This window comes from Populus trichocarpa, chromosome 1, assembly GCF_000002775.5.
Source record: "Populus trichocarpa isolate Nisqually-1 chromosome 1, P.trichocarpa_v4.1, whole genome shotgun sequence".
NCBI classification, from domain to species: Eukaryota; Viridiplantae; Streptophyta; class Magnoliopsida; order Malpighiales; family Salicaceae; genus Populus; species Populus trichocarpa.
In genome coordinates, this window is record NC_037285.2 from 36,544,449 (window position 1) to 36,555,468 (window position 11,020).

General features: G+C 34.3%; 2 protein-coding genes across 5 annotated transcripts; one reads left to right on the forward strand and one right to left on the reverse strand.

The window, feature by feature from the left end:
• Positions 1–925: 925 nt before the first annotated feature.
• LOC7496816 (UDP-N-acetylglucosamine transferase subunit ALG14) lies at positions 926–3,337 on the forward strand. Of its 3 annotated transcripts, none has more exons than XM_024597063.2 (6): positions 926–1,165; positions 1,734–2,000; positions 2,075–2,217; positions 2,439–2,582; positions 2,660–2,719; positions 2,815–3,337. In XM_024597063.2, exons 2-6 carry the CDS (start codon positions 1,823–1,825, stop codon positions 2,989–2,991), a joined length of 702 nt encoding a protein of 233 aa, XP_024452831.1. In that variant the 5' UTR covers positions 926–1,165; positions 1,734–1,822; the 3' UTR covers positions 2,992–3,337. The 3 variants fall into 3 exon arrangements, with proteins under 3 accessions (XP_024452831.1, XP_002300014.3, XP_052303662.1); XM_002299978.4 differs by having other exon boundaries at positions 926–1,149; XM_052447702.1 differs by having other exon boundaries at positions 926–1,149; positions 1,751–2,000.
• Positions 3,338–6,990: 3,653 nt separating this feature from the next.
• On the reverse strand, positions 6,991–9,349 carry LOC7496815 (probable purine permease 10). 2 transcript variants are annotated; one of them, XM_002298477.4, is made up of 2 exons: positions 8,916–9,349; positions 6,991–8,310 (listed from the first exon to the last, which is right to left on the reverse strand). In XM_002298477.4, exons 1-2 carry the CDS (start codon positions 8,950–8,952, stop codon positions 7,190–7,192), a joined length of 1,158 nt encoding a protein of 385 aa, XP_002298513.2. In that variant the 5' UTR covers positions 8,953–9,349; the 3' UTR covers positions 6,991–7,189. The 2 variants fall into 2 exon arrangements, with proteins under 2 accessions (XP_002298513.2, XP_024451372.1); XM_024595604.2 differs by lacking the exon at positions 8,916–9,349 and adding an exon at positions 8,537–8,865.
• Between the last annotated feature and the right edge of the window lie 1,671 nt (positions 9,350–11,020).

An 11,020-nucleotide genomic window follows, 5' to 3' on the forward strand; every position in this document is an offset into this window, starting at 1 on the left:
CCGGCCCGGCCCCGCGGGTCGATCCGAGACCCGGTTGACCCGAGTTTGGAACCGGGCCGGGTTTAAGAAAAAATAAGGGAAGTCACAACCCGGTGTGACCCGGCCGGTTGTAACTCGTTGATAATTTTTTTTTATATCAAAACAACATCGTTTTAATTTTTTTAAAAAATAGGGTTGACTTAGGTGACCTGATTAAAATCCGGTGACTCGGGCAAAACCCGTGACCCGGGCCTTGAGCCAGGTTGACCACAGGGCCGAGTTTCAAAACTCTAGATGAGATGTGTCATGACCAACATTACACTCAATTTGTGTCGTGGTGGACTTCAAGAGATTGAGGAGGTTAAGTGTCTCGAAACGACATTAATAAAAGATAAGATGACTTATCATGAAAATGTTAGGGATACTAGTTTATATTAGAACATCCTAAGCTCGTTTATGAGCTATGTTGATATTGATGCTAACTCTTAGAAGGGTGCTACAAACCGTTTTTGAATTGAACAAGTTAAGATGGTGGTGCAGGTTTATCCATGAGTTGAGGTGATTTTTGAACTAGGTAGATTGTATGATATAATATTATAAGAATTATAAATAAATGATTAGATATAATTATTTTAATTTTAATAAAATATTATGTTATGTTAATTATTATATTTAATTATAATGTGATTGTAATTGTAAGCAAGTTGGACATATTGATAAAATTGTAAAACAAGTTTGAATATTTTTGGGTTACTACATCTACATCTAGTTAATTTTTTTTTTTTAGCTAGTTGCCTATAACTATTAAGACTAATAAGTAAATACATATTAGATTTTTTTTGTGACGTGTAATTTGTTTTTTTTTTAAATTTACATGCGAGTAAAAAAAAAAAAACTGATTGGAATGAATATATATATCGTTTGGGTTACCAGTTATAACACACAATTATAAACGTGAAACGACTAGCAGCTCATTGTCTCCTTGTTTTCCCAAGTCCGACTCTGTGCCCTCACTCCCTGACGTCTCAATCTCTTTGTTCTTTTCGCTAAATTCCGGTCTGAGTTACATCGATCGGCCAGGCGGCCACCCCCAGCAGCCATCCAGCCAGCAACTGCGCGCGAATCTTTCTTTAGTAGCAAGGAATCGAGGCAATTCTTAGTGAGGGCTTTGTAAGTACCCATTATGGTATTTTTTCTTTTCACTTTCATTCTCTCTCCACATCCCTCCCAAACACATGTCTGTCTGTAAACAACAAATTTTAATTTCCAGGGTTTATTTGTCTCTCAATTTCAGTTTGTAACTTTTAATGCCGTTTGAATCAACTTTCATGTGTGCCAATTACAAAGTAGTAGAACAATGACAAATATATATTTGTATGACTGAATGCTATGACTTTTGTTAAGATGATGCAAGCTGTAGAATGAACAATCCATTGGCAGCAATAGAGTTGACGAAAAAGCTGCTACCTGTAAAAGATAATCTGCTCTGCTGCTTAAATCGGTGAAATTTATCCAAAAACTAATTTGTGTTCTTCATTGAGTGACTTTTAGAGAGAAACCCAATTCTTATTTCTGTTTATTTTTTAAACCCATTTGTAGATTTGTTGAATGAAGTTTTGGGTAATTCTTGGTTGTTCATTTTGGCTGTGATTTTGGGATTCTTGAGATCAGATTTGAGTTGAAAAAAGAAAAGGGAGATCAGGCTTGAGTTCTTGTTGTTGGTTGATCTTGATTTTGTCTTTTTTTTTTTTCAGAAATAATTCATAAGCAGTTTGGTAAGAGATATTCTTGGAGTTCAATCAATATTCCATCCTCGGCAACATTTAGAAGTTGTATTTGGAAAATGGAGAACCAACACGATGACAATTGTTGTCTCTTCACTCCTTCCATCATCACCGTCACAGCCAGTGTTGTTTTGATTGCAATTACCCGCGTTCTCTACATTCTATGTCAATCAGGAAAGCCCTTGCGTCCCTCAAAATCCCCAAAACCACTCAGCACTTTAATTGTTTTGGGATCAGGTAACTCAAACTAATTCTTTTAACTGTAATATTTTTCAGCTATGTTAATTAATTATTATTGCTGTCAATTATAGGAGGACACACGGCGGAGATGATCAATGTGTTGAATGTGCTGCTGCAAAAAGATAGGTTTTGTCCTAGGTTTTATGTGGCTGCTGCTACTGATAATATGAGTTTACAAAAAGCTTATCTTTTGGAGGAAAATGTTTTTAATCTGGTAGGTTCATCAAATTATTCTCTTTTTAACTTTTCTCATTTTGGTTTTCTCGGTATAAAATGTGGAACTTACGTCGAATTGAATTCTTGGCTTTATACTTAATGTTGCTTTTATCTTTTATTTTAATTGTGAGTGGTTTTAATTGAAAAGGAAAAAATAATTGTGAATGGTATATTTTTGATTTATACTAATTTGAAGTGGTTTTTAACTTGTTATTGCAGAGTGGGGGTAAGGGAGGCTCTACTCAATTCCTGCAAATTTACAGGAGTAGGGAAGTTGGTCAGTCATACATAACCTCTATTGGAACAACTTTCCTAGCTTTGGTTCATGCATTATGGCTAATGATTCGAATCAGACCTCAAGTGGTAAAATTTCTATTCTTTTTCTAGTCGTTTCTGTTACTAAAGAAATTCCTAAATTAAGTGCCACTGACATTCCTCAGGTTCTATGCAATGGCCCTGGTACTTGTGTTCCTCTTTGTGTAATTGCATTCTTGTTTAAGGTATATGTCTTCTCTCTCAGCCCTTAGTCTTTGTGTTGTGTTTCTCTAATATTGTGTTGGAGTTAATTGTAATACCATATCCATTTGACCTGCAGATGGTGGGGGTTAGGTGGTCATCTGTTTTTTATGTTGAGAGCATAGCGAGAGTGAGGAAGCTCTCTTTAAGTGGTTTGCTTCTTTACAAGTTGCGGATAGCTGATCAGTTTTTTGTACAATGGCCACAACTACAGAGAAAATATCCACGAGCTCATTATGTTGGCTGTCTCATGTAGTTCATTGATTTTACCAGTTACATGAGTACATATGAAGCCTCCATGTTTTTGCACTGCAATCTACATTTTGAAATTTTCTTTTGAGTGGTATTCAACCTGTAGCTCTTAGTCTCCAGCTTGAATTTCATGTGAGAAGGAGATCTATTTGTTTTATGGATGTCCATAACAGAGAGAGCAAGGGAGGGGAAGAGTGTTGCTTTTGTGAAGCTCGTATTGCATAGATATATAATACATATACATATACAATTCATATGCGAGAGCGATGTAAGGTATGAACATGATTTGCCAGCATGTAAAGAGCATCTCTTCGCCACTATGCCATGAGCTGGTCATTTTACTGCCTAAACATCTCTTCGTCACTTGTTTGGTACAATTCTAACGTTCTTTTCATGTACTTTTTTAGCACAATAATTGTTTGGAATATACATTTGCTAGCTGTTTCTCATGCCTTATTTATGAAATGGAGGAGATAGTGACTAGGAGATCAGAATTTGTTATAGGAGTGAATGTTTGAGATTGGAGGACTCGGAAAAAAAAATTGAGGAGCTTCTGGAATGTGCAGAGTATTGTGTAGATACAGGAGGATACAAGAGTCCAATCCAGCACTTCATAGTGCTCGCAGCTAAGAATAGATCAAAAGAGGCATATACAAACAATCGGAGGTAGATTGATGGCTGTTTCTTTTTTCTTTGGTGGATACTGTTTATTGTGGGATTTTCCAGTTGGGAGCAGGAGCAAGGAATGAGGATCGAAAAGCCTTTAAGTTGTGCTAGAGCTGCCATCTATATACTCTTTGTGCCCTTGCTGGAGTACATTCTCTCCAATAGTATAGCTGCTGACAAAAACTGTATGCATCACCAGCTGGAGACAACACAAGTGATCTTATGTTTTTAAAGGAAATGTTTTGGACGGGAGAAGCTGTCCTGAGGCAGCTTTAGATGCAAGATGCATGTCAAATATTGCCATGTCATATAACCATGCGATTTTAGAGTTTGCGGTTGGGCTGTTGGACGTCAGCCTACATTTAATTATTATATAATTATATATTGTTATTGTTAAATAAACTACAACTCCTCGCTGTGCGCAAATTACTGTTAATATTTTTTTCCCATTCCTAACACCTGGTCTTTGTGGTTTGCACAATTTTCAATTTAGTTAATTAACTTTATATTTTTGTGGTTTTATACTCTGAAATATGTTTTGATTTGTCATTAAAACGTTTTAACACTTTATTTGTTATTAACTGTTTCAACATTAAATAAAGAATCAATTTTATGAAATAGAGTTTGTTTTTTTTTGTCAAAAATAAATTGAGAGATGAATGACCAAAATTGAAGAAACAATTCTTTTTCACAAAAGGTATGGGAAAGTTCTATTTGATCTCTTAAATTTATTATTATTTTTTTCATATTTTGTCACTTTTCTTTTAGGTTGTTATGTGATGGTTTTAAATTTTATTTTCATCATGTTTTAATTTGTGGAGGTTGAGAGTGAAGAAAAAGTTTTTGAAAAAATTAGAAAAAAATAAAGCTTTTGGGTGATCGAGTTTTGATTATCAATAACTTCAATTTTAGTGTTTGTGAAAAATAGAAATGGTTTTTACCTTTAATAATACCAGAAAAAGTAGATCAAGTCTCATTTTTTTTAAAAAAAAAAATTATTTGATTTTGAGGTTTTTGATTGATTAATTTTTTTCCTTTGGAAATGAGGTTTTAGGGGTCCATAGATTTGTTTTCTTTTTAATGTATCGGTGAAAAATGATTGAAATTTGGTTATTTAGAGGCTAAGATCTTGGACCCTGGTTTTTCAGTGATCAAAGACAAGTCTAGTGATCAAGAAAGGTTGCAGGGAAATGACGTGTTATTTCTCTAGACGAGTGTCGTCTGTTTTATGTTTTTTTTTAAAAAACTAGTTTGGGCTTCGAAGCCTAGACATATGGGCTTGGATTTCAGGCCCAAACACGCATGCATTGCAAGCCCAAGCTCACAAGACCATCTTTTGAGGCCTAAGTGCACCTTGGGTTGAATGTTTAGGGAAAATTTTATGATGCTTAGAGAGTAATTAATGATATTCAATTAGTTATTTTTTGGGTCTACCTTAAAGAAAACGACAAACACAAAGAGATAAGAGAAAATAAAACTCATGATCCAACATAAAAGGTAAATTGTGTTGTAAAACTAGGAAGATGTTCGTTACTTGCAAAGTAAATGTGTTATCGCAATAGGAAGAGTAAATTCATCCCATCTTTGAAAGATTTGATTTGGGATGACGTATCTATCTTTGTTGCTAATGCAATGTCCATCCCATCCTTGAAGAAAGGTGCGATCATATTAGGAAGAATATGTTAATCCCTTCCAAGGTAAACTGCGTCGTAGGATTAGGGAGATGATCATTACTTTCAAAGTAAATGTGTTATCGCACTAGAGATAATAAATTCATCCCATCTTTGAAAAATTTGATGGAGAGAGCATATCCATCCCCATTATTGATGCAGTGTCTATCCCATCATTGGAGAGATGAGCGATCGTACTATGAAGAACATGTTAATCCCTTCCAAGATAAACTATATCGTTGCACTAGGGAGACAATCGTTACTTACAAAGTAAATGTACTATCACACTAGGAAGAGTAAATTCATCATATCTCTGGAATTTTTCCTTATAGTCGACGCTAATGATGAGGTCCTGTTTTATCCAGTGGGCTTGAAGGTCGGGTCTGGCAAAAGTAGATTATCATTGTTACCTGCAAAAGGTCTCCTTTTATCTATTTTGGGACTCTACAATGATTAAATTAGAATCGATTCAAGAAAAATCAATTATCCTTTGACTAAGGGTTTTTCTATTAAGATAGAATTGCTATTGTTAAAGCAAAGAGAAAAATTTAAACTTAGCATGATCATCTTTGTTTCCTCTTATAACCCCTCATGTTCTTCTCTTTCTTGTAGGGGAAATATTAACCTGTCCCATCGGGATAAAATATATATGATCTACAGTCTCATCTAGGGTCAACGCTTGGCTGCATCTAGGGATAATGAGTTTGGCGACTCACTAGTTTCATAGGCGTCTAGGCTCAGCGCTTGGCTATGTCCATAGACAATGGGTCTGATAATTTGCTAGATTCATAGGTGTCTAAGCTCAATGCTTGGCCGAGCCCAAGAATTATGGGTCTTAACCTTCTCATGGTTAGCTCATTGAAGAGTAGTTTCAAACAAATAAACAAACAAAAAGTAATAAATGCCGATCCATCAGAATATATCTTATTTTCAATTTGATTTCAAATATAAAGATTAAACATGTTTTGAAACAAAATTTTCTAACACGTAATGAGCTTGCAGAGCTAAGATTAAAAAACAGGTGGATTGATCATGCAATACCTTGAATGTAAATGGAAAAAACATTGAGGTCATTCGGGATATTCATGAACAAGGAGAAGTTTAGATAAGATAAGGGCACACACATTAAAACACTGTTCAGCTATAAATGTTGGAAGGGTTGTCAATCAAGCACAAAATAAAACTCACCTCTTTGAACTTCGAGAAGCAAAATCAAATTCAAGGATAACAAAGTTTCAGTTCATCTTATGAATTTGTACAATCGATCATTCTCTCAAATATCCATGGGCCGAATTCCCATGTCAGAAAAGCATCTACTTCCACGGAGTCCAAAAGCTATGTAGTTTATTAACTACATACTTTTACTTTAGCACATCTTATGGCCAATCTATGTCCAGATTCGAATGGTAAGCCTTAATGAGAGAAGTGGAAGGTTCAAATTCTAACAGAATGGACCAACTGGTCAGCAGGGATGGCTAAGCATTAATGATAATTCATACACAGCACCACTTGCAGTTTTAAATTGCTATGAGAGGTCATCCACATCCACATGCGAATGCAATCCTGATAAGTGATTAGTCTCCTGAGATTCAGTGACAGATCTTTTAGTCCCTGCTACTCAATTAACATGTTACGTTGTTTCCAGCAGATAGACCTAAACCAATTCATACTCAGCAATCGTTCCAATATGCTCGTATAATTTGATCATCGATGTTCTTTTACAGCACTCCTAGCTTAACTGTTTTACAGGTCTGCTACACGGAAGAAAACTACATTTTAGGACATGACAGAGGCACCCGAATTGTATGTAACCATGGAAATCTGTCACCGATCAATTTCCAGGCTCCCATATATCGTAGAAATCAGTTAGCTTTCCAGCATGGGAGCTTTAGAAACCTCATCGGCATTTCTTTTTTCATCCTTGCAATTACGGTCGTCTAGATAGTGGTGATAGGCATAGGAAATGAAACCCCAGATAGCCAACACCATTGAAATTGCCTTCACACCACCCATTTTGTCATTGAATACGAACACAGCTACGACTGGAACAATAGGCAATCCCAAAACACTTACGGCATTGGAAAACAAGGAAGAAACATCAAAAATCAATCCAACGCAGCCAATCGCGAAAACCTGCCAAGATATGGCAGTCCCAACTAAGTTCATCACATAAGAAACCTTTCCCATTTTATACCCATCCATTTCTCTTGTTAGACCCTTCCAGTCTCCACTAGCAAAAAGTCCAACTACAATAACAGAAGTCGCTACTATTTGTTGATAGATTGTCATGTCCAGGACTACCTTAAATGTCTGCCTCCTTATAACCTTGTTGAAGCAGAACTGTGTCAAAGAGAGCACCAGTCCAAACCCCGCGGAAGCAGCAACAGTGCATGTGAAACCAATAGCATATTTTGCTTTGGAGACTCCAGAAGTGCCGTCTGAAGACTCATTATTAAAGACAAGTAGGATAGAGGAGATGGTAAGGAGGACTAGAGAATTGATTATAAATGGTGTGAACTTCTGTGCATTGAGAAAAAAGGAGAAGACAGAATTGAAGGCCAACTGAGATGCACAGATGAGGGTGAAAGTAGACACAGGAAGGTACTGCAGTCCAATAGTGTATAGATAGCAGCCTGCTGCTACAAGTAGTCCAATCGATACGTAAATCAATGCAAGTGTTGTGACAGATGGTGATTTTATTTGGCTATCATTCGTGCTGGGTTTACTGTTAGTTGAGATGAGATAGAAGGGAATAAGAACCGGAAAGCCTGCAAGTTGCACTAGTGTTGCCATCCATTTGCTGTTTCCACCTTTAACAAAGTACAATCTTCCCAAAAGCATAGCCACTGACTGTCCAACTAGGAGAAAGACTGTATAGATTGACATGCGGATCCACCGCCTGTAGTTTCTTGTTTGTGGAGCCGTTGAGCACTGATCGGTGATACTTGTATATTGAGGTAAGTTTGTTTGATCTTTAGCTTCTTGGTCTGATAATAAGAACAGATATCGGACAAGTCAGCTACTGTACAAAGAATACATGATTGTATTTGAAAATAATATATTTGAGCATGTCGATATCTCCCAAGTTGGGCGCTTAAAAAATTAAAACCTTGTTGCAAGGCCAAAAACATGATTCATAGGAACTTATTAAATAGATTTCCAAGACAGACCCTGAATAGCCTCCTCCTTGGAAAGAGAATTTACAACGAATACCTAGGAGACGAACTTTCGCCGGCAGAATTTCATCTGGAGATTTGCAGGGAAAACCAGTATAGCTGCCTAGCTGTATAACAAAAAATGTAAAAGAATCCTACTCTCCTTTTGCTTTGCCATATCTCTTCGAAGAAATTTGATGCGTATTTCTTTCATCATAAATAACCAATGATTCCAAGGTGACTATGTACTCTTAATAGTACTACTGCTAAATGTAAGCTTATTGCAGACCTCATGACCTTTCCACCTAATTAATTCCCATACATACACTTGTGAAAGAAGTTAAAACAGAGGAACATTGATGAAATTGCGATATATATATATATATACTCTTTGATAAAAAGTGCCACACGTCAAGAATAAGAGAGAGCTAACTCACCCATGATGTGAAGTTGAACTTCCTGAGCTTCTCCCATGTCAAAGGTAGTGCAGAAGCCCCGAAAAGATAAAGCTTAGAAGAGAGAGAGGGAGAGAGGGGGAGAGAGAGAGAGATTTCAAATGAAATGAAATGAAGATGCAGCATGCAAATGTATTTATGCCATTTAAGTTAATCTTTGGTTGCTTTTGTTTTGATCGTAACAGTATATGGTAAATAAATCTGTCATCCCATGTTCTTCTTGGAATTAGTGACTTACAGAGACGAAAGTAGATGCAAGGTGCTTCTGCCTGTTTTTTTTTTAGGCATCCTAGTCAAGGATTGGCATGGCAGGCCCCATGATCGTATAATATATGCTTCTTTTATGGATTGATTGATAATCTCCGAATGGTGGATGCATGATCTGTAATCAGTCTGGATGCTTGACGGCCTTTCGTTTGCTTTCATTCATCTCAGAACATAGTGGCTTTTTCCCCATAATATAGAAAAAAGATTAGGTTAATAATGCATTTTGCAGAACCGCTTCTTTTTTTTTTCTTTTTTTAACCGAGATTAAAAATTATTTTTTTTCTTACTCAAGTATCCTCGTATCTTTTTAAAAAGTGAGACTAATCTTATCTTGTTCGGGGTTTCTGACTGCCCTTCCTAATAAGTGCGTTTTCTAAAAATTAATTTTGTGTTCTTATCCTTGCAGAAATATAGCAATATCTTAATCGCTAAATCAATTCTTTATTGGTACTTAAAAAAAATTATTTACATCGCATGTATATATAATATACATTTTTATTTTCTAGAAAAGAAAAATATAGGGAAAGATATTAAATGATGCATAGATAGCTGGATAAGGAGATTTATTAATTTTTATTTTAATCTTTAAAATAAACAACCCGACATGGCTACATGAAACTTCCAAAACTATAATTGTTTTTATTATTTTAACGTTTCTTCAAAAATCTATTATAATTTTTTATTTATAAAGATCTTAAAAATATAATTTTACCAAATCGTGGTAGCTAAATAAAATAAAATATTAAAATTACTAATAAAGCCCTTGTCAAATTTTAAAAAATTAACTAAATCTTAAAATAAATATTACAATTAAAATAAATAAATTAAAAATAATAAAATTTGTCTTCTACATTACTAAATAATTTGATTATGTGAGACACTCACAAACAAGCACGGGGTTGTTAACCTCCTCTAAAATTGAGGGATAATTCTTGTCACAATACAAGGCAGGCACAATATATATATATATATATATATATATATAATCGAAGTATTATGTGATATAATTATAATATTTATGGGATAATTTTTGTCTCATTAAAAGTGAGCACAATGATATGGCATTTTGTGTGTTTATTGAACCTGCTAGCTAGCTGTTCTCATGGGGTCGATAGAGCTTTACGTCATAATTAACCATGAAGAGTTATTTAATTGGTTCCTAGACTTTATGATAGTTTCAATTTCTTTAACGGTGTTCAATGTCACAATCTAATTTTGATTCTTTAATTTTATAATATTTTTCAAAAAATTAAAAAAAAAATGCATTTATCATTATTTTTCTCATGTTTTTTGAATTTTTAACAATTTTTATATGTTTTCATAATTTTTGATATTTTTTTAAGCCTTAAGTATAAAAACAATTGTGAGAGAATAGAAAAGAGATTGAAGGTAGAAAAAAAAAGGAGAAAAAAAAAACACATGAGTAGAGTGAAAAAAAAAAACACAACAATATTCTTAATGTGCAAGCTTGATATCCCAAAATTATTTTAGGTCCTATTTATTTTATGAAAAATAATTTTTTAGAAATTATTTTCCAAACTTTATCGTGTTTGTTTGTTATTAGAAAATTTGATCAATGAAAAACACTTTTTAGTTAAATAAAAATTTGGTTTGATTTCTAGGAAAGTGTTTTTCTTTTATTTTGGGCAAAAAATAGTTTTTAGAAATTACAAATAATTCAAAAATATCTTGTTATTTGTTGATTATATTAAATTTGGTTCTCAATTTTTTGATTGCTATTTATTTTGTTTTGAATCTTTTTTTTTCAATTTCATCATTTAGAATTTGATTTAATTTTATTTTTATATTAACTTTGGTCT

Excerpts from the sequence above, each read along its gene's own strand:
- LOC7496816 (XM_024597063.2), top strand. The coding sequence starts at position 1,823 with ATGGAGAACCAACACGATGACAATTGTTGTCTCTTCACTCCTTCCATC. Across the intron at positions 2,001-2,074 it reads TTTAATTGTTTTGGGATCAG|GAGGACACACGGCGGAGATG; the intron begins GTAACTCAAACT and ends TGTCAATTATAG. Across the intron at positions 2,218-2,438 it reads AGGAAAATGTTTTTAATCTG|AGTGGGGGTAAGGGAGGCTC; the intron begins GTAGGTTCATCA and ends TTGTTATTGCAG.
- LOC7496815 (XM_002298477.4), bottom strand. The coding sequence starts at position 8,952 with ATGGGAGAAGCTCAGGAAGTTCAACTTCACATCATGG. Across the intron at positions 8,311-8,915 it reads AGTTCAACTTCACATCATGG|ACCAAGAAGCTAAAGATCAA; the intron begins GTGAGTTAGCTC and ends TCTTATTATCAG.